General features: G+C 43.1%; 1 protein-coding gene and 1 non-coding gene across 2 annotated transcripts in view; both read left to right on the top strand.

Moving 5' to 3' along the window:
• Positions 1–1,100: 1,100 nt before the first annotated feature.
• LOC145347037 (chloride channel protein C-like) overlaps positions 1,101–22,162 on the top strand; it is an 86,821-nt gene continuing 65,759 nt past the window's right edge. Inside the window, exons 1-6 of the mRNA XM_080194941.1 lie at positions 1,101–1,339; positions 7,357–7,486; positions 8,827–8,907; positions 9,541–9,716; positions 20,331–20,423; positions 21,809–22,052. Of these exons, the coding sequence (XP_080051067.1) occupies positions 1,101–1,339; positions 7,357–7,486; positions 8,827–8,907; positions 9,541–9,716; positions 20,331–20,423; positions 21,809–22,052 (963 nt within the window). The remainder of the gene's footprint in view (positions 1,340–7,356; positions 7,487–8,826; positions 8,908–9,540; positions 9,717–20,330; positions 20,424–21,808; positions 22,053–22,162) is intronic.
• On the top strand, positions 2,836–3,027 carry LOC145347152 (U2 spliceosomal RNA). The gene has a single exon (XR_013887801.1). It is a non-coding gene; the product is annotated as a U2 spliceosomal RNA (small nuclear RNA).

The raw sequence follows: 22,162 nt of genomic DNA, 5'->3' as shown, positions 1-22,162 counted from the left end.
GGATCGCTCCTCGACTAAGCAGCCCAAAACTGTGCATAATTTTCAGAGTTCTTTTGCACTTTCTGAACCATCCAGCGAACTGTTCAACATGGCAAATTGGACCTTATCATAGCCAGAAAGAGTTAAAATTTCAGGGACAAAGGATAATCGCTCCATGATGTTACTGCAGGTGTTCCTCAGGGTAGTGTCCTAGGCCCAATCATGTTCAGCTGCTTCATCAATGAACTTACTTCTGTCATAAGGTCAAAAGAGGGGATTTCGCCGATGACTGCACAATGTTCAGTAACATTCCCAACTCCTCAGATATTGAAGCAGTCCATGCACAAATGTAACCAGATCTGGTGCAATTAGACTTAGCACATTAGTGTTCTCTGTGTAAAATCTGGGTCTGTTGTAAAATGTTTGAGGTTGTGGTGTCGTAGTAATGTCACTGGGCTACTAATCCAGAGATCCTAACTAATGCTTTGAGGACGTGGGTTAGCTCTGACATGGGAACTGATGGAATTAATATTCAATGGAATTGAAAGCTAGACTCAATAATAGTAACTATTAAATTATCATACAAAGCTATCTAAAGAACTCATTGCCTTTAGGGAACGAAATCTGCTATCTTTACTTGTTCTGGCCAGGATGTGACTCCAGATCCATGATAATGTCTTACCTGCCCTCTGACATGGGCTAACAAGCCACTCAGTTCAAGGGCAGTTAGAGATGGGCAACAAATGTTGGCCTTGCCACTGAGGCCCACATCTTGTAAGATAATTTTAAAAATACTAGTCAGTCAACTGCACAATTTTCACATCATGCAACAACATGGATGATAGAGGCAAAATAGATAGACTGTGATTTTTTAAAATATATAACATAAGCTACGAGGAGAGTTGTAACTCTGTTGACTCAACATCTCCTGACAATAAATAAACCTGGATAAAACAGGTTACTGGAAGCATTTGCCAGCCAGCTCTCTTCATCACAAGATTGACAAAAGCACATGATCATTTCTCTTCTGGAGCCTTTGTGGGTGGTGAGCGCTTTGTTGTCTCAAATTTATTGAACTTTTGAAGCTGCTGCTACCTGAGCCTGAAAGCGACTGGAGCTAAATGACTTCACTGTTCAAATCTATGAAGAAATGGAGGGATTCTGAGGATCATCCCTTGTTGCAAGAATGCAGACCTGTGATAGGTAAACATCGTGTTCAAAACCGAAATGGCGGGGACAATTTAATTAGTGTCAAATACACTCAAAAAGATCGAGAGAGTTTAGCATCGCATGAGAGCCTTGATTATCTACCTTCTCACAGCGACATTTATAAAAAATGGCTACGAAAAATGCCCTACAGGTAAGTGGCACAATTCCTGTCTATGATTTAGATATTTTCATTTCTACAGTGATTTATATTTTAAGAATGCATTACAGTTAAGAAACAATCTACTCAAGGGTCCATTTGAAAGTGTTACCTCCAGTAAAAAAGGAAAAATTTACAATTACACCAGGTTTTTCATGACCACCAGATATTTCAAGGCTCTTTACAGGTAATGAAGTACTTTTGAAATGCAACCACTGTCATGAGAAATGTGGAGTCAGTTTGCACATAGCAATCTCCCACAAACAGCAATGTGTTAAATGATGATAAGCAGATAATATGTTCTCTTATATGGTTGATTGAGAAATAAATATTGGTCGGTGTGGGGATAAGTGCAATGGAATCTTTTATATCCATCAAAGCAGCAAATTGAGGCCTTGAAAGACAGTACATAGACAGTTGAGGACTCCCTCAGAACTGCACTGGACTATCAGCCTTGATTTTTTTGCTCAAGCCACCAGAGTAGGATTTGAGCCCAGAACTCTTGTGATTCAGAAGCAAGAGTATTCCCAACTGAGCCACGGTTAACTGCATCATGGATTCGGAACACATGAATCAGCTTGCCTTCTAACACCAGATGTTGGAGTCTATTGGGCAATGTATATGTGTCTTGTATTGACTGAGGAGAGGATTAGACTCAGAGGGGATGTTTGATTGAATTTCAGTCATAGTCACTGATTCCAGAAAAGAAAAGGGCGAATAAGTTGGGGGACAAATATTATTTCACATATGAATGTTTAATTTAATTCAGAATATAATTACTTTAAGTGCAAATATTTAATAAAGGAATAACATGAGCGTATGGTTTTACAGGTCGCAATGTCTTGGAATTTGTGAGTTTTTGATGGGAAACTGTCAGTATTTGATGTTATTACCTCTCTGAAATACCTTGGGACACTTTATTACTTTCAACGTGGCATATACATATGAGGTAGTATTCTTGATTTAGCACAAGGGCAAATCAGTGCTGAATTCATTGCTCCATCACAGGCTGCACTGTGGATATTTCCTCTTCCTGTCACCTTGCAGAGCTGGTAATCAGTTAAATCATTATTTCTGTTAAGAAATTCGGTTTTACTCTCACATTGCTGTAAGAAACCCTCTAAAAAGTTATGCCTTAGTAAGATGTAATTGGGGTTTTAATAGAGGTCTGAGGAATAAATACAGCTAAACAATTGATTTGGCCCGAAAGAAATATGTCGACTGTTGTTAAATGTCCATTATAATTAATTATCAGAGTTTTTACATCAGGCTTTTTTACATAATTAAATATTTTTTAAAGGTTTGTTTATGGTATTTCACCTACATCCATAATTTCATATGTATGTCCCAATCTTGCTCTCTGTAAAGTATTTAAGAAGTGATTTGCTTCTTGGTGGCTTTCATTTCCTGGTTGGCTGTCAGTGAGAATTTTTTAAAGTGATTGGCTGCTTAGATAGTTTGATAATGAAAAATAAAGCAATGCTTTCTGCATCGCTTCTCGGCCTTTTGGCTAAGATCAAGTGTAGTATCGACATGCTGTACTTGGTTGAAGTCATTAGGTTACATTTCAGCTTCATTTGAAGCAATTTTTTCAAGCAGCATCTCGGCCTTTTGGCTAAGATGCAAATAAGATCAAGCCTTGGAGGAGGAGCTACACCTACTCCAATCAGCTTGGATCATGTAGATCAAGCCCAAGACAGGAGGCGAGAGCCCTGTCTTGTCAGCTTGGATCGGGAATGTCCCAACTTGTTGGGACTCTGAATTGGCTTTAATTTGACTTGATTGGAATAAAGTAAAATAAAAAAAAGTTTGATAATATCATTGCAGCTCATCGCTGAGAATCCCCATTAAACAACACTATAATCTACTTAATTCAAAAGAGAAAGCTCTTGCCACAGAGATTGGTAGATCTTTCAGAGAAGCTTTCTTTGATGTTAGCAGGGGATACCCTTACTTTGCTACAGGCACACAACCTGGAACAATCAATCAGTCACAGTCAGGGAGGAGTTCCATGTCATTATCTGGATGCCTTGCAATATTGCTGGAGTGAGCTGACACAACACATTTATGAGATATAGACACCTGTACAATGTTTTTATATTCAGCCTATTGGAGGCAGTTTTGATGTGTATGTGGGGGAAGGGGGAGGTTAGTATTTGATCCTAGATCATAAAAACATAGAAAATAGGAGCAGGAGTATGCCATTTGGCCCTTCAAACCTGCGCAAGGATATTTTGGCCTTGGAGGGAGTGCAGAGGAGGTTTACTAGGCTGATACCGGAGTTGAGGGGGTTGAGCTATGAGGAGAGGCTGAATAAACTAGGCTTGTACTCGTTAGAGTTTAGAAGAATGAGGGGAGATCTCATTGAGACGTATAAGATGATGAATGGGATGGATAGGATAGAGGTGGAAAGACTCTTCCCGCTCAAAAAAGACAGTAGGACTAGGGGGCACAGCCTCAAGATAAAGGGGGGGCGGTTCAGAACGGAGTTGAGGAGGAACTTCTTCACTCAAAGGGTGGTGAATCTCTGGAATTCTCTGCCCGTTGAAGTGGTGGAGGCTGCCTCGCTAAATATTTTTAAGAATCGGGTTGATGGGTTTTTGATAAGAGAGGGGATTAAGGGTTATGGGGAGAGGGCGGGAAAGTGGAACTGAGCCACGACAGATCAGCCATGATCTTATTGAATGGCGGGGCAGGCTCGAAGGGCCAGATGGCCTACTCCTGCTCCTATTTCTTATGTTCTTATGTTCTTATGTTCTTATGTACTGACAGCAGATTATGGAATTGATGTGCCTTTAATGCCAGGCTTGCCATCATTAAACTGAGGGTATTCTAGGTGTTGGAGTTCACATTGAGGATACTCTCTATTGTATTGTGAGGCACTACCACTGTGCTAACCAGATGGATTCAGAACAGATCTAGAAATTCAAAATGGGACATCCATGAGGCTGTGCACCTAGCCAAGCTGTTCTATAGAGCTACAACACTGGCATCTACCCAACAATGTGGAGATAAGCCCTGTCCACAAAAAGCAGGACAAATCCAGCCCCTTCAATTACTGCCCTATCAGTCTACTCTCAATCATCAGCGAAGTGATGGAAAGTGTAATAGAGAGTGCTAAAAAAACAGTATTTAGTTAGAAATGACCTGCTTACTGATGCTCAGTTTCGGTTTCATCAGGGTCACTAAGCTCTTGACCTCATTACAGTCTTGTTCCAAGCATGGACATCAAACTGAACTCAAGAGGTGAGATGAAAGTGACTGCCTTTGACATCAAGGCAGCATTTGACTGAGTGAGGGATCAAGGAGCCCTAGCAAAAGTGAAATCAATTGGAACTGGGGACAAACCCTCCACTCATTGGAGATTTGCCTAGCACAAAGGAAAATGGTGATAGATGTTGGAGGCTAAACATCTCTGTCCCAGGACATTGCTGCAGAAGTTGTTTCAGGTCATGTCCTATGAGCAACTATCTTCAGCAATGACTTTTCCTCCATCATAAAGTTGTACAATATTCAATATCATTCATGACTTCTCTGATACTGAAGTAGTCTGTCTCCATATGCAGAAAGACCTGGGCAACATTCAGGCTTGGACTGACAAGTGGCAAGCAAACATTCACCCATACAATTGCCAGGCAAGGACCATCTCCAACAAAAGAAAATCCAACCATCTCTTCATGACATTCAACAGCATTGCCATTGTTGCATTCCCACCATCAACATCAATGCATTTCTGATTAGAAATTTAACTGGATCAGCCATATAAATACTTTGGATATAAGGGCTGGTCAGAAACTGGGAATTCTGAGGTGAGTCACCTCCTGACTCCCCAAAGCTGGTTCACCATCTACAAAGCACAAGCTAGGAATGTAATGGAATAATCTCCATTTGTCTAAGTGCAGCTCCAACAACACTGAAGATGCTTGACACCATCTGGGACAAAGCAGCTCACTAGGTTGGCACTTCACCCACCACCTTAAACATTCACTCCACACACAACCAATGCACAGTGGCAGCAGTGCGTAGAATATACAAGAAGCACTGCAGCAACTCGCTAAGGCTCATTCAACTTCTAATCCCATGACTTCTGCCATCTAGAAGGAAAAGGGCAGCAGAGTCATGGGAGCACCACTACCTGCAAGTTTCACTCCAAACCACTCAGCACCCTGATTTAGAATTATGTTGCCATTTCTTGATTGTCGCTGTGTGAAAATCTTGGAACTACCTTCCTTACAGTATGTGGGAGCATGTACACAACATGAGCTGTTCAGGCAGGTAGGCCCCCTCATCTTCTCAAGGACAATTAAAGTCGAGCAACAAATGCTGGCCTTATCAGTGCTGTTCATATTCCACAAAATAATTTTAAAAACATATTTAAGTGACCAAAGCACCTCCACTGAGTGGTTGCTTATTCTCCATTGCCCCTCCATTAATTCCAGAACTGTATGCATTAGAGGCGTTTCGCTTCTTGTTTCAGACTTGTTGGGCAACTCTGCTACGGAAATTAATCACCCTAATGTTTGTGTAGAACATCACATTAAGAAGGCACTCTTGTGGGCATCCTTTTGAGTGCTAGAAGCAATGGAACAATGGACATAGCCCAATTTGCTGAAGAGATGCCTATTTGCTGGACTTGGACCATTCAACAAATTTACATGCCACTTACCAATGATCAAGTATTCATCTTGTAAGATGCATCATCAGAAACCATAGTTTCAGATTAACTTATGGGGCTTCTTTTGCTTTTGATTGCTCTTCTTCTGAAACTCCAGGATGGGCTTGTGGCAGTATTATGTGTCTACATGCAGAAAACCAGAAGGAGAAATTTGGGATGGGTTGGAAGAGTTCCATTGTGATCTCATCACGCCAGATGGCAAGATAAGAGTGAGCTGAGGATTATGAAGGGGCACAAGGTAGGACACATCATTATCCTAAATGATCTCAGCAATGCCAGATTCCACAGGCTCTGTCATTACTGGCCCCATGATACCCAGAACCATCCCCTCTGTAGAACATAGGAAATGTAGCCATCCTTGTCCACTATATGTGCTGCTCTGCTCCCTTCCAAAGTATGCTACTTTGTCCTGACAGATGGGAGAATGTTAATTCTTGTGTGATATGCCTTCACTAGCCAAATAGTTGATGTTGTATCAAAGCAGTGAGTGCTAGATGTGAGGCTGGCACCTTTGGAAAGTGTGTGAGTATGAGGTGAAGTATCTGCTTGTATTGCATGAATCCTGAGTGCCAAGGACTGGTTGAATGATGAAGCATGCAGTACATTGAGAACCACAAGTAGCTGGTGGAATAGTGAATAAGAGATTGCATTGAAGACACAATCACTGATCTTGACTACACCCATGAGTAATTAGTCTTCTTGTGGCACTGCTGCCAAATGCGTAGAATTGACCTCCCTGGCCACCTGCCTCCAATCTCTTCTGATGGTAGGCCCCATAATAACATGGCGTCTCTCCTCCTGTCTATCTGCACTGCTAGGGCCTCCAGCATGCAATCATGAATCTTGAGGCCTTTCTCTGGATGGTGTTTCATTTTTCTTGTTTTGAATTGCAGTAATAGTCTTCAGGAATGGCCTTCTGCAATTCAATGCAGCTTCCTTTTATGAGGGATACACTGACTTTAAGAACAGAAGGTAGGCTGCAGCAAGTGATGTTAGCATTGATTGCTGAGCTGCCTGCTGAGTTCAGAGGCAGCCAGCAAGGCAGCAGATGCTCAACCATACACTAGGTGGCAGCACCAACCTACACATTAAATAATGGAACAGGCTTGTGGGACTAAACCTACTCCTGTTCCAGTGTTCAAATCTAAGATCGATATGTTTTTGCTCGTTGGGGATATCAAGAGACATGGAACAAAGGTAGGTAAATGGAGTTGAAGAGCAAATCATCAGTGACTTATTTGAATGTTGAAACAGTTGCGAGGGGCTTTGTGGTCTAACTTCCTAATTTTCTTCTGGAGTTAATAGGAAAAGCACTAATGCTGTTACTCTCTTCCAGGTTAGACTGGGATTATTGGCTTATGATGGGACTCATTGGAATAGCAGTTGGGATCCTGGGATTTTTTGTACATCAGGCGATTGACACTCTTACCAAATTGAAATGGAAGCTCATTCTGCATTATATGCAGGTAATTACAGAAACAAAATGGTTGGTGTAAGTGAATTTGCTTCAGAATTTCTTCCCATTTTCTACTCATCAAAATTATTCTATTAGTTTGGAAATTATGTAATTATAAAGCTGGAAATGCACAATGACCTCTTTTCAATTTAATTTTTCAGTTAAAGTTACTTCTTTCCTGTTTAAAATGTTTTTAAATCCTAGAATGCCATAGGTGGAATTCCCTTGTGCCCCCACTGTTAGGTTCAGTGGTAGGTTGGGAGAGGGGTAGGAGGGAGAGGGGAGTGGGATGGGTTGTGGGGGGAAGATCAGCGGGAGGCCCAGAAATTGATATTATGCTGATGTGTATTTCCCATGGGGTCTTCTGTTGATACCCGCCATGGGAGATTGGAAAATTCATTGGAGGCTGGTGATGAAACGACGTCCTGTTACTGGGATGCAGATGAAAGCCTGACCTCCCCCAAACCTGATTCTCCACAATGCCGGCAAGGTATGATACTTGTGCTAAACCAGCCTGGAACAATGTGGTATGCACATGAACAATGTCTGGGGTTGCCTACGGAGTTTAGAATAGAGGCTATCGGAAACCATGGATCCCAGAACACCACAGCATCTACAGGTAGATTTTCCACATTTGATGTCTGGAGGAAACCCATCTTCCAGTCTCAGAACAGTCCTGGAGATCTGCCTGCTTTCTCAGGAGGCCTATCTTCATTTTCAGGAGGTCTACCCTCTTTTCTCAATAATGGATTAGTGAGGTCGCACACATTTTCAATATGGGGCCTGGATCCAATGGTGGATGATATGCCATCAGGTTTGCCCTGCCACAGAATATGGCTTGAAACCTCTAGTTGCATACTTCGTGAGGTCAGGGCTGGAAGATTTGGCATGTTTTCCTGTCAACCTTCGCAGAGGGAAACACTCCCATGTCCTCGCCCCACCATGGGATTTAATCCCAGGGTGGGAGAATTCTGGCCCACATTTTATTTTTCTATGTATGGAATGCATTGGGATGCATTTGCTGTTCCCTCTCTGTACTCTTCTCATGTCATGCATTTCTAGTCAAGGGGAAATAAATGGGCTACCTCCAACTGAGTTGAATTGTGAGAGGTGTAGTGACTGGAGTGTCTCATGTTGTAATTCTTGCCCACTGGAGAGACTCTGTTTCGTGCCATAATGAAATAGTCTAATCTAACCATAGTGCAGAATTGGCAGCAAAGCTGTGTTTTTGATGGTGTATCAACATGGAGCTGCCATAGCTGTGTCCTTTCCATCAGCTCAATTAAAAAAAAATCAATGATTGATATCTGATAGGATATTTTGAAAAATTTGTGCTTTTTCTCTACACAGAATAGTCAGTTTTTCCTCACTTGGGTCTGGCTAGTTGGAATTGGATTGGTGATGGTCACACTCTCAGCTGGAGCAGTGCTGGTAAGAAACCCTGTGACGTAACTCTCTCACAACAACCACAAGGTCTTTAATAATTGGAACCATGCAGTTATGAAAAATGAACAAAGCTGCGTATTACATGATAACAGATCATGTTGGTTGCTGATAATTCCATTAAATTTAACTCTTGTGGCATGCTAGGAGAAGAGAATGGGGAAATATTGTGGATAGGGGCACATGGAACAGCACATGCAATACTGAGGTGAGGGGAAGACCAGTTGCAAGTGGTCTGCATAATGCATAGCACTGAAGAACATACTCAAATAATTTTCTCATGGTCTTATGCCTATCAAGTTACTTTGATTTTATTAAAGCTAGACTGTCTTCTTGTCATCAGAGGATCATGATGGCAAGCCTTAAGTTCATTGTAAGCTTTTAGTGTACCATTTAAAAAATGAACACTGCAAGGATTTAAAAAGACCCTGGAATATGCAGCAGTACAGGAAGCATAGTATAGTAATTTGGCCAACATTATTTTATATTCTGATGCCAGCGCTGCCTCAGAACATTTTTAATAACTAGAATAAAAAACTTGGGCTAAAATCACGCTTGTGCATCATTGATGGGTTCCTCTATAATTCATGCAGATTGACATTATTTCTTTGGTATTCCCAGATCTTCTGCCCCTCAGGTATGCCAAGCGGCCTGCCAGAGGTGATTGGATTTTTGAATGGTGCCTCAGTTCAAGGTATCTTTCACATAAAAACACTGATTGGGACCTTGGTGTCTTGCATTTTAGCTGTAGCCTCTGGGCTCTTTTGTGGACCAGAAGGACCAATGATTCATATGGGGTAAGCAGTTCATCGCTGAGATTAAAGTGTGAAGTTATTGAGATTGAGACAATGAGAATGTATAATTGCACCAGGTTCAACAATTGATCATAGGACTGTAACTAATTATTATCGATGTCATTTTCCAAATGATTCTGAATTTGTATGTTTCTTCTTTTTGATAGCTGGGAGGGAACACAAAATGTCTAAATCCCAGTTGCAATTCAGGTTCCTAGAATCTGTGTCAAATACTCCCAGAAATAGAGATGTAACAACCTATTATAAAAGTCCAGAAAAAACAGGGGGTAGATTATAGTAATCAGGTTAAATAAAAGACCAGGAAACATTTAAGAAGGTTGAGAACTTTACATATATCTACCGAGAATAATTGATATGTTAGTGTCTGATACTGATTTTGAATTTTTCGGTCCCAATGGGGGCAAGTGCAGAGCTGGGAATTTCTGCTGCTGACTGGCATGCCAGTCTCCTTGCTCCATTCCATCCCCGAGCCATTTTCTGAATGGAAAATTCCAGTTGGCCTCAGGGTCCTGGGAAACATTGGCAACAGTATAGCTCTTTGGGGGCAGCCGTCCAGTCTGCAGCAGACCATGTGACTAGCTCCATAGGCAGACTTAAAACCCGCTACCTGCCTGGTTTCAGTCACAGCTACTACAGGCCAAGCTGTGAAGGTGTCTTAGTAGCCTGATTGCTGAAAGCATTTGTTTATTGAAAGTTAAAAAAGTTACAGATGGTGCCTTCATCCTGGAATGTCCTCTCCCTCACTTACCTGAAAAGACAGCAAGCTACTTGTTCACCACTGGAGGGCCACCTTGATTGAATGGGAAGCCATGGCCAATTTGGGGAGAATGTCAGTTTGTTGACTATTCCTGAAGTACAGGCAGGCTTTTGTCCCTCATTTGGCTGTGATAGTGGGGGCCTAATGGAGGGAAAATCCTGCCCCATGTTTCAAAGTACGCATGCGGACAGGGAAAGGATACTGGGGTGGAGGGGGCTGGGAGAAGTAAGACAGACACAAGCAGATTGATGATCATAGATTGCTAGCACATGCAATTAAAAACAAAACATTTTCCTAAAGCAGCCAGATAAGATAAAAATCTCTCTTCGCTATCTACATTTTGGCGGTTGCCAATGAGTCCTACTGGAGTTTACAAATTAGTGCAAAACTTCCCATGTCACTGAGTCATACATTCACTCTGCGTACAACAGGAGTCTGACCTCTTGGTTTGGTAGATAATGTGATTTTTAGTCATCTGTAACCTGTGCCTTTTCAAATTTCATCTGAAACTTGCAGTATTTTTAACATGGTTTAGCAAATCCACTCAAAGCAACTACTTTGAGTTTCAGAGGAAGTCATAACACCACAGTTGTTTGGGAAATAATGGCATATTAAACGTGTTCATTCGATTCAATGGGCCAAGATTTGGTGAGGGTGGACCATAAAGATGGCTCGTGTGGGAGCTATAAAGATTCACACTGGAGATTGAAGTTAAAGAATGTTGTTGGGACATTGTAAAGTGAACTTTGTACTCTGCAGTGCTCTACTTTAGTCAGGTTGTCCATGCTGAATGCCAAAAGTGAAAAAAAAATTACATTTCCCATAACTGACATCTCTCACCTTGGTCTTCTTGTATTCAAAACAAATGAGCTGAAAAAGTAAAATTATACACACAACAAAGTGAGGTATTTCCATGCCACATGTTTTGAACAATAACAATAAAAGATACTTCTGGTTCTTAATATTTACTGATGTAGACAATTCTGCACTCAAATATGCTATTGCGTCCAAAAAATCAAAAATACAAGGATATTGAGCTTTCTCCGTTGCCTTTGCAAAGATGCATTTTTCAACTGTGGAGATTTTGTGTTCTGTATGAGATGGGAGGGGCTAGTAATGAATTTCCAGATGCATTCTCCCAACTTGATGCTGTTTGCATATTTGAATGATTTCCATGTGCCGTCACTGCAACGGGCCCAGAATTGTAATTTGGTGGCACCAGTTAAAGCTATCTTTCTCTATTTAAAACTCCCCTGAACCACTTAAAGTTGGGAGTGGATGTGGGGTAGATCATGGCTGCAGTGGGAGTGAATCTGAACTGGGATACAGTGAGGAATGACAGAACATTGGGCAGAACAGGCTCCAAGTGTTCCAGATACAATGGAGGCATTCGTTGACGAGTTGGAAAGTTGGAGGAATAGAACATAGAACATTACAGCGCAGAACAGGCCCTTCGGCCTACGATGTTGCACTGACCAGTTACAAAACAATGACCCACTAACCTAAACCAATCCCTTTTCGTCCATAAACCTATCCACGGATCTCTTAAACGCCCCCAAACTAGGCGCATTTACAACTGCAGCAGGCAGGGCATTCCAATCCCTCACCACCCTCTGGGTAAAGAACCTACCCCTGACATCCGTCCTATAACTACCCCCCCTTAATTTAAAGCCATGCCCCCTCATGCTAGATTTCTCCATCAGAGGAAAAAGGCTATCACTATCCACCCTATCTAAACCTCTAATCATCTTATATGTTTCAATAAGATCCCCTCTTAGCCGCCTACTTTCCAGCGAAAACAACCCCAAATCCCTCAGCCTCTCCTCATAGGACCTCCCCTCCATACCAGGCAACATCCTGGTAAACCTCCTCTGCACCCTCTCCAAAGCCTCCACATCCTTCCTGTAATGTAGGAACCAGAACTGCACATAGTACTCCAAGTGCAGCCGCACCAGAGTTGTGTACAGTTGCAACATGATGCTGCGACTCCTAAATTCAATCCCCCTACCAATAAACGCCAAGACACCGTATGCCTTCTTAACAACCTTATCTACTTGATTCCCAACTTTCAGGGATCTATGTACACATACACCTAGATCCCTCTTTTCATCCACACTATTCAAAGTCCTCCCGTTAGCCCTATACTCGACACATCTGTTATTCCTACCAAAGTGAATTACCTCACACTTCTCCGCATTAAACTCCATCCGCCGCCTCTCGGCCCAGCTCTGCAACCTGTCTAAGTCTTCCTGCAAACTATGACACCCTTCCTCACTATCTACCACACCTCCGACTTTGGTGTCATCAGCAAATTTACTAATCCACCCAACTATACTCTCATCCAGATCATTAATAAAAATTACAAACAGCAGTGGCCCCAAAACAGATCCCTGAGGCACACCACTCGTAACCGAACTCCATGATGAATATTTACCATCAACCACCACCCTCTGTCTCCTATCCGCTAGCCAATTCCTGATCCAATTCCCTAGATCTCCCCCAATCCCATACATCTGCATTTTCTGCAGAAGCCTACCATGGTGAACCTTATCAAACGCCTTACTAAAATCCATATACACCACGTCCACTGCCTTACCCCCATCCACCTCTTTGGTCACTTTCTCAAAAAACTCAATAAGGTTAGTAAGGCCCGACCTACCCGCTCAAAACCATGCTGACTATCTCCAATCAATTCATTACTCTCCAAATAACTATAAATCCTATCCCTAATAATTTTTTCTAAAACCTTGCCCACAACAGAAGTGAGACTCACCGGTCTATAATTCCCGGGGAAGTCTCTGTTCCCCTTCTTAAACAATGGGACAACATTCGCTAACCTCCAATCTTCCGGTACTATACCAGAGGCCAACGACGACCTGAAGATCAGAGCCAAAGGCTCTGCAATCACTTCTCTTGCCTCCCAGAGAATCCTGGGGTAAATCCCATCCGGACCAGGGACTTATCTATTTTCAGACCCTCCAGAATATCCAGCACATCCTCCTTATCAACTGTAACACTGTCAATTCTACTCCCCTGCAACCCAGTGTCCTCCTCAGCTATATCCATGTCCCCCTGCGTGAACACCGAAGAGAAATATTGGTTCAATGCCTCTCCAATCTCCTCCGGTTCCCTACATAACTTCCCTCTGCTGTCTATAACTGGCCCTAATCTTGCCCTAACCAACCTTCTGTTCTTGACATACCTATAGAACGCCTTAGGATTCTCCTTAACCCTATCAGCCAAAGTCTTCTCATGTCCTCTTTTAGCCCTTCTTAGCTCACTCTTCAACTCCCTCCTAGCCAATCTAAAGTTTTCTAGTGCACTACCCGAGCCCTCACGTCTCATCCGAACGTAAGCCTCCTTTTTCCTTTTAACCAATGAATCAACTTTTTTGGTGCAGCACGGTTCCCTAGCCCTACCAATTCCTCCTTGCCTGACAGGGACATACCTATCACGGACTCGCAGTAGCTGCTCCTTGAAAAAACTCCACATTTCGGACGTTCCCAGTCCCTGTAATCTCCTAGTCCAACCTATGCTTCCTAATTCTCTCCTAATAGCCTCATAATTACCCTTCCCCCAGCTAAAACCACTGGCCCGAGGTTCATGCCTATCCCTTTCCATCACTAAGGTGAACGTAACCGAATTGTGGTCACTATCACCAAAATGCACACCAACTTCCAAGTCTAGCACCTGGTCTGGCTCATTTCCCAGCACCAAATCCAATATAGCCTCACCTCTAGTTGGCCTATCTACATACTGAGTCAAAAAACCTTCCTGCACGCTTTGTACAAAAACTGACCCCTCTAACGAGCTAGAGCTATAACAATTCCAATCAATATTAGTAAAGTTAAAATCCCCCATAACAATTACCCTATTACTTTCACTCCTAACCAGGATCGTCTCCGCAATCCTTTCCTCAACCTCTCTGGAACTTTTAGGAGGTCTATAAAAGACTCCCAACAGGGTGACCTCTCCACTCCTATTTCTAATCTCCGCCCATACTACCTCAACAGACAAGTCCTCATCAAACTTCCTCTCTGACACTGTGATACAGTCCCTGACCAATAATGCTACCCCTCCCCCCCTTCTACCTCCTTCTCTACTCCGACTAAAACATTTGAACCCCGGGACCTGCAGCAACCATTCCTGCCCCTGCTCTATCCATGTCTCTGAAATGGCCACAACATCGAAGTCCCAGGCACTGATCCACGCTGCAAGTTCATCCACTTTATTGCGAATACTCTTCGCATTAAAGTATACGCATTTCAAACCCTGCTCCACCCCACCCCTGCGATGCTGTGCATTGCAGTCCCCATCTATGCCCCCCTCACTTTCAACCCCTCTACTCAGGATTCCACCCCCCCTCCGAATCAGTTTAAACCTCCCTGCATAGCCTTAGCAAATTTACCCCCCAGGATATTGGTCCCCCTCTGATTCAGGTGTAGACCATCCCTCTTATAGAGGTCCCACCTTCCCCAGAATGATCCCCAATTGCTCAAGTACCTGAACCCCTCCCTCCTGCACCAACCCCTCAGCCATGAGTTCAAACTTTCCCTCTCTCTATTCATCTCTAAACTATCCCGTGGCACAGGCAAGAGTCCGGAGATAACCACTCTATCAGACTTGGCCTTTAGTTTCCACCCCAACTCCATAAATCTCTGCCTAATATCCCCTTCCCTTAACCTCCCTATGTCATGTGTCCCCACATGAACTATAACTTGGGGTTGATCTCCCTCTCCCTTAAGAGTCCTGAATACCCTTTCTGATACATCCCGGACCCCAGCCCCTGGTAGGCAACACACCAGCCCTGAGTCCCTACCTTTACTTCCAACTCTCCTATCCGTCCCCTTAACTGTGGAGTCCCCAATCATGAGGCCCAATCTTTTACAGCCCCTAACCACCTGAGCTTTCACACTAGGCTCACCCCCAGAGACCTGCTCCCTTTGTCTCTCCCCAGTTGATTCCTCCTCAACTGTAGCCTCCAGGACCGAAAACCTATTTTGGAGGGGAACAGCCCCAGGGGATTGTCCCCCCGATTGCTTCTTTCCCCTCTTCCTGGCAGTGACCCAAGACTCATTTCTAGGAGTGACTATCTCCTTATAACTCCTATCGATTTCCACCTCCGCCTCCCGAATTATGCAGAGTTCCTCTAATTCCACCTCCAGCTCCTTTACACGCTCCTCCAGAAGCTGCAATCTAACACACTTCCTACAAGTAAAATCCCCTGAAACACTACTAGATTCCCTCACCACATACATCCCACAGGAGATGCAGCTTACTGCCTGAACTGCCATCCCTGAAGCAATTACCAGCAGAAAAATAAAAATAAAAAAAAATGTCCAAAAATCACAGGGGCTATGAGGTGCTCCAGACACATCTTCAAAAGGCACTGGAAGCAGTTAGCTATGGAGGTCAATGCCTTGAATCAAGCCTCCTAGATCTGGATACAGTACTACAAGAAGTCCAGTAATCATACGTAAGTAATCCAGGTCAGTGAATGCATCTTAACATGCATTCTATCAACTGCATCATGAGCCATAGGCAATTCTCAATTCAATGAAAGTTGACACAAATTTGGTTGCAGAGGAGTCAGACGAGAATGTCAATGGAGCAGTCTTTAGAAGAAAGCTGATGTGTGTGCACAACTAATTGCTTGCTGCATTGGGAAATCTTATGTTTGATATCAAGGAGCATGAAGAAGTCTAACACAGGACTTTGCACAGAGCTTGGAAACAATCCTTTCTGCCGTGAAGTGATAACCATTAGCAAACTTGTGGACTAAGCTATGATGCAATGTTTGACAGCGCATCTTCCATTGCAGCACAAGCAGCTTTCACTCAACATCTGATTGTTGCCCTAAAAGCTCAGACTGCTGTCATGTAGTCAAGGAGCCCTTGTAAAATTGAATTCAGTGGGAATTGGGTAAAATCTTTCCACTGGCTGGAATCACATTCTGCACAAAAAAAAGATGATTGTAGTTGTTGGAGGTCTATGGGGCAGCATGGTGATACAGTGGTTAGGGCTGCTGCCTCACAGCGCTAGGGACCTGGGATTGATTCCTGTTTTGGGTCTGTATGGAGTTTGCATGTTCTCCCCCTGTTTGTATGGGTTTCCACCGAGTGCTGCAGTTTCTTCCCACAGTCCGAAAGATCTACTGGTTAGGTAAATTCTCCCTCTGTTTACCAAAACAGGTGCCAGAGTGTGGTGACAAGGGGCTTTTCACAGCAACTTCATTGCAATGTTAATGTAAGCCTACTTGTGACACTAATAAATGAACTTAAACTTTAAATCAGCTGATTCCTGGGATATCTCTGTTGGATATACTTCAGGGTATTGAGACCCAAACATCTTCAACTCCTTTATTATTGCCTCTGTTATAAGATCTGAAGTGGGAACCTTCACTGATGATTGCAGTGTTCAGTTTTATTCACAATAATTAAGCAGTCCTTCCATATGCAGGAAAGCCTGGACATTCAGGTTTGACAGAAAGAAATCCCACAACACCAGCTTAAAGTCCAAACAGGTTTATTTGTAGCAAAAGCCGCAAGCTTTCGGGACAGGCTGTCCCTTCGTCAGGTGGCTGGGAATTCCACACACCCCCCAGAGAACTCCCAGCCGCCTGACGAAGGGACAGGCTGTCCCGAAAGCTTGCAGCTTTTGCTACAAATAAACCTGTTTGGACTTTAAGCTGGTGTTGTGGGATTTCTTTCTGTTTTACCCTAGTCCAAAGCCGGCATCTCCACATCATTCAGGTTTGGTCTGATAAATGGTAACAATTGTACCACATAAGTGCCAGTCAATGACCATCCCAAAATGAGAGAATCTTACCATTTTTCAACACCTTGGAGCTATCATTGAGCAGAAATCTTTTACAAGAATGGTTCAAGGGATGAAACACTTCAGTATGTGGAGCGATTGGAGAGACAGGGGTTGCCCTCTTTAGAGAACAGAAGGTTAAAAAGAGGTATGATAGGGATATTAAAAGCATGAGGGATCTAGACAGAGTAGATACAGAGAAACTGTTTCCATTGGCAGGAAGATTGAGAATCTGAGGACGCAGATTTAATGATCTGATAAAAAAACCAAAGGGCCATAAGAAAAATCTTTGTTATACAGTGAGTGGTATTGATCTGGAATGCACTCCCTGAGGCTGTGTTGGAGGTAGATTCAATCATAGTTTTTGAAGGGGAATTGAATAAGAACCTGATGGGAAAATTTTTGCAGAGCTCTGGGGAAAGGGTTAGGTGTGAAACAAGCTAAGTTGCTTTTGCAGAGAGCTAGCACAGACTTAATGGACTGAATAACTTTTTTCTGGGCTGCAACCACTCTGTAATCCAATGAGCAGGCAGGACCAACTTTCTGTGTTGTCTGCATCATCATCATTAATGGAAGTGGTGGGGTGAGGGTAGTAATTGCACACTGTGACCCTTGCGCATGCTAATCGACCTTATCAAATTTTTGACCCCATGGTGTTACAGTACTTCCCTAGCTGGGCTCTAATACAATTCCTCTTTCCACCAAATTGTGCCAGACTACTGGTGTAGACATTATTATTTTGTTCTTAGCTAGAATTAGGATCCTCAGATCTAACCTGTTTGTGTTTACCTTAAATTTGAGTAACTTCTTTAGTATTGCATATCGTAGAATAATAACCTTTGTTATCTGTCTGTACTGTTGTGCATGCCACAGTTTTTTTTAACCCTTATATGGTGGACAAAGAATTGCGAGTTGACTTCTTGTGAGAACAGTATATTTGTTCACACACAATTGATATTAATCATCCACACAATCAATACTAAGTTATTTGCAGAATACTAAAATTCAAGTTCAATACTAGATCTTGACTTAACTTTTCGTGACTAGCAGATATTGGTCTTTATCTCTGTGCTGATCTCCATAGACCCCAGAATAATCTGGTCCTTTGGTCTGGTTTGATACTCTTGGCTCTGGTCTTCCTCCATTGTCGGTGTGGTGGCTGTCTTTGTGCTTGTCATTGCTGGTGGTGGTCACTGTTGTTGTCATTCATGGGAGAGAGAGAGAGAGATCCTTCTGTTGTGCAGTATCTTTTACGCCTCATTGGTTTTGTGCCCTTTTGGGCGGTCTTTTGATTATTGCCAAACAATTGATCAGGGCTTGATCACCCTGATTGATAAAGTCCAATCAGGTGCTGACACACTGATCTCTTGGTGTGTACCCACTAGCCATGCCTACAGGTGCTGGCGACACGTAGGTCACATATCTCCCTTCCAAGTAAGGGGTTAAAGCGCCCCTGTGTCTGGTAAACAATTCAGTTTGACCAGAAAATGTCCATTGTCTTTGAGATGGCCTATGCCCTGTGTAGTCAGTCATCTGAGTTGTCTTTTAAGCTGCACCCTGTCTGTTTCTGTACTTCTGCCAATTATCCCAGCTTTGTAAATCACCACCTTAGGTAGTCTGTTTGGCCACAGTACTCACCTTTAGTAGTTTGACAAATTCAATATCCATCTCCTCTGTGACAATGTAAAGTGTTGTAGGATTTGTCGTATCTCTGGCATTCTATCACCGTCTCCACATATTGTTTGTCCAATTGTCAATATCTCTGTCTTGGAGTGAGAAAGGGATGAAATTCAACTCTTGATTGCCTCTGCTCACTAGAACTCACATTTGGATTTCAGTTGATGTGTCTGCTGGCCAAAGTTGGTTGACTGGGGAACTGCGGGAATGTACCCACAACTCACTAAGACGATGACTCTTCAGACACAATTAGATGTTCCTCTCAGGCCTCTTCATTTTGGTGTGTCTTGGCTGTATGAATCACAGAATCACAAAATTGATACTGTGCACAAGGAGGTCCTTTGGCCCATCATGTCTGCACCAGCTCTCCAAATGAGCATTGTGGCTCAGTGCCATTCCCTGGCCTTTTCTCTAAACTCCTGCACATTGTTTCTATTCAAATAATCACTTAATTCCCTCTTGAATGCATCCCACCCTGTTTCTGGTATTCATGAATTTAGACCCCATATGATCCATGCACTGCCTTAAGGCAAGGAAAAGAGAACTCTCAAATAAAAGCAAAATATCGTGGATCCTGGAAACAAAAATAGAAGGTGCTGCAAATACTCATCAGCTTTGGCAGCATCAAAACGTTGGGTGGGATTTTCTGGCTGTGCTTGCCGCAAAACCGGAGAATCCTGCCCGAGGTCAAGGGACCTTTGCGTGGTCCACTCCCTGCCTGCTACGATTCTTGTGGTGGGCATGTTCAGGAGAATTTCCCCCGTTAACACTGTTTCTCCCTCCACAGATGCTACCAGTCCTGCAGAGCATTTCCAGCACTTCCTGTTTTTATGACGAAGAACTTTCTTTCCTTCTAAGAGACAAAGCAGGTGACAGTGTCACAGCTTGCTTTGCAATAGCTTAGTTTGAAAACAGACTTATACCTGGGGACATAGCAAGGCTGCATCTTTATTATTCTTCAGTGTAGAAAATTAACTGATCTCGCTATGAAACCTGTGTTCTGTTCTTTTATGGGTTTAATGTTAAATAAACAAGTTTCTTCGTTTGGAGTAATGCTTTGTCTTGACTGAATGCTGCATACCATAAAGACAGGAGAAAACACATGCTGGGAAGCTGCTATTTCAATAGCTGGTGTACTGAGCAAGGGGTCAAAGTTACAAAGCGGGAGTCATGTTACAGTTTAACTAAAAAGTGGACAATGGGAGGTCCATTCTGAATAGTATGGGATGCAAGATGTATGGGAGTGATTGGCAGGGTTGGACTCAAAAATTGCAACAATACTCTTATTTTCAATTTTTGTTAAAATGTAAATAACTATGTTTATGGTAAATAAGTTTTCTTTGCAGTTCAATTCTAGGAAGTGGACTAAGCCAGTTTAAATCTGACACATTTGGAGTGCAATTTCCTTTCTTCACAAGATTTCGAAATTGCGCTGACAGGTAATTGATTTTTGAAGATGAATGTCTGGTGGCAGAAGCAAATGTTGGAGTGACTTCTGCTGCAGAATGGAATGGCTGAACATGCTTGATCTTGAGCCGCTCAGCTCATTAATTATGCAGCTGTGAGGAGCATATCGAATCTTGTGGCGGAATGGGCAGGAAATGGCCTACACCGCCGTCACCTTGTGGGCTCTAATATCTGGGCGCCATATTTGAATGGCACAGGGTCAGCCATTCACTCCTCCAATCTGCTCTTTGACTCCACCTCCCACTCCCCACTCCCTCCCCCACCTCCAACTGCCACCGCAGCCCAGGTCCTGGCTTGGTCTCACCCCTCTCCTGTGCCCAGCCTTGGCACAGTGTGTGTGGCAGGCAGCTGATGTCTCTCAGTGACTGTGTGAAATGAAGGCAGAAGTCCAGGATGAAGTCCACCTCACCAGGCGCACACCACTTCAGTACAGTTATGAGACTAAATTCCCACTGAATTTGGAGGGAGGGACAATATTCCAATGTGTTGGGCTTTTAATGAGCGTCCAATTCCCAATATAGGTCCGCAGGTCATTGCACCCACCCTTAAAGTGCTGTGAAAGTCAGGAGAACAAAATTTCAAACTAACTTCCTATTGTTGGAAACTGATTTTTGGTTTCCTGCCAAATCTTGCTTCCCCACCCGCCTCAATTCCTGCTGCTGGAGGGAGTGGAAATTTCTGCCCATTGAAATGGATTCCACTGAACCACCAAAGCAGGTTTTACATCATATATTAGCAGCACACAGCTGGTTCATTTGTCTGCCATATTTATGGTTTAGAATTTTGAATTGTCTGGTGAAATCGATGAGTTTAACGCCACCCAACTTTTCCTGCCTTTTTTTGAAGGAAGTATCATAGAATCCTACAAGTGCAGAAGGAGGCCATTTGGCCCATCATGTTTGCACCGACCACAATCCCACCAAGACCTTTCCCCACAGTCCCATGCATTTACCCTAGCTAGTCCCCTGACACTAAGGGGCAATTTATCATGGCCAATAAATCTAATCCGCACACCTTTGGACTGTGTGAGGAAACTGGAGCTTCTGGAGGAAACCCACACAGACACAGGGAGAACATGCAAACTCCACACAGGCAGTGACCTAAGCTGGGAATCGAACCTGGCTCCCTGGCGCTGTGAGGCAGCAGTGCTAACCATTGTGTCACCGTGCCACCCCAAAAAGTATTTGTAAATGAGAGTGTCTTTTCTGATATTATTTGAATCAGAATTACAACATCTTAAACTATGAAAATGTTAACATATCTTAATCAATGACGCATTCCTTTATTTGCAAATACATGCAATGAATTTTCAAATTCCTGTTTAAGAAGTGCTTAAAATGCATTGTATCTATTTCAGGAGAAACTTCATCACTGCAGGGGCAGGAGCAGGCATTGCCTCTGTATTCCGTGCCCCTATGGGTGGACTTCTGTTTACATTTGAAGAGGTGGCTTCTTTCTGGGATATCAAACTAGCCTGGCAGACTTTCTTCTGTTGTTTGATGGCTGCATTTACCACCGATCTCCTGTCCTCTTCCTTCCATGGATTTGTTTATCGGGGCCATTTTGGATTCTTCAAGGCTGAAGAGAGCATCTTGTTTGGGGTACATTTAGCAGAGAACCAGTTGGCAGAACTCTATTAATTTAGCATGAACTGCTTATTGCTGGAGGATTTTCCAGACAATGAGACAGCTCATGCTCGTCACAGCAATTT

The sequence above is a fragment of the Carcharhinus amblyrhynchos genome, chromosome 8 (genome assembly GCF_965287045.1).
Source record: "Carcharhinus amblyrhynchos chromosome 8, sCarAmb.v2.hapA, whole genome shotgun sequence".
Taxonomy (NCBI): domain Eukaryota; kingdom Metazoa; phylum Chordata; class Chondrichthyes; order Carcharhiniformes; family Carcharhinidae; genus Carcharhinus; species Carcharhinus amblyrhynchos.
The sequence above is the reverse complement of the archived record's forward strand: the minus strand, read 5'-3'. Positions and strand labels throughout refer to the sequence as shown.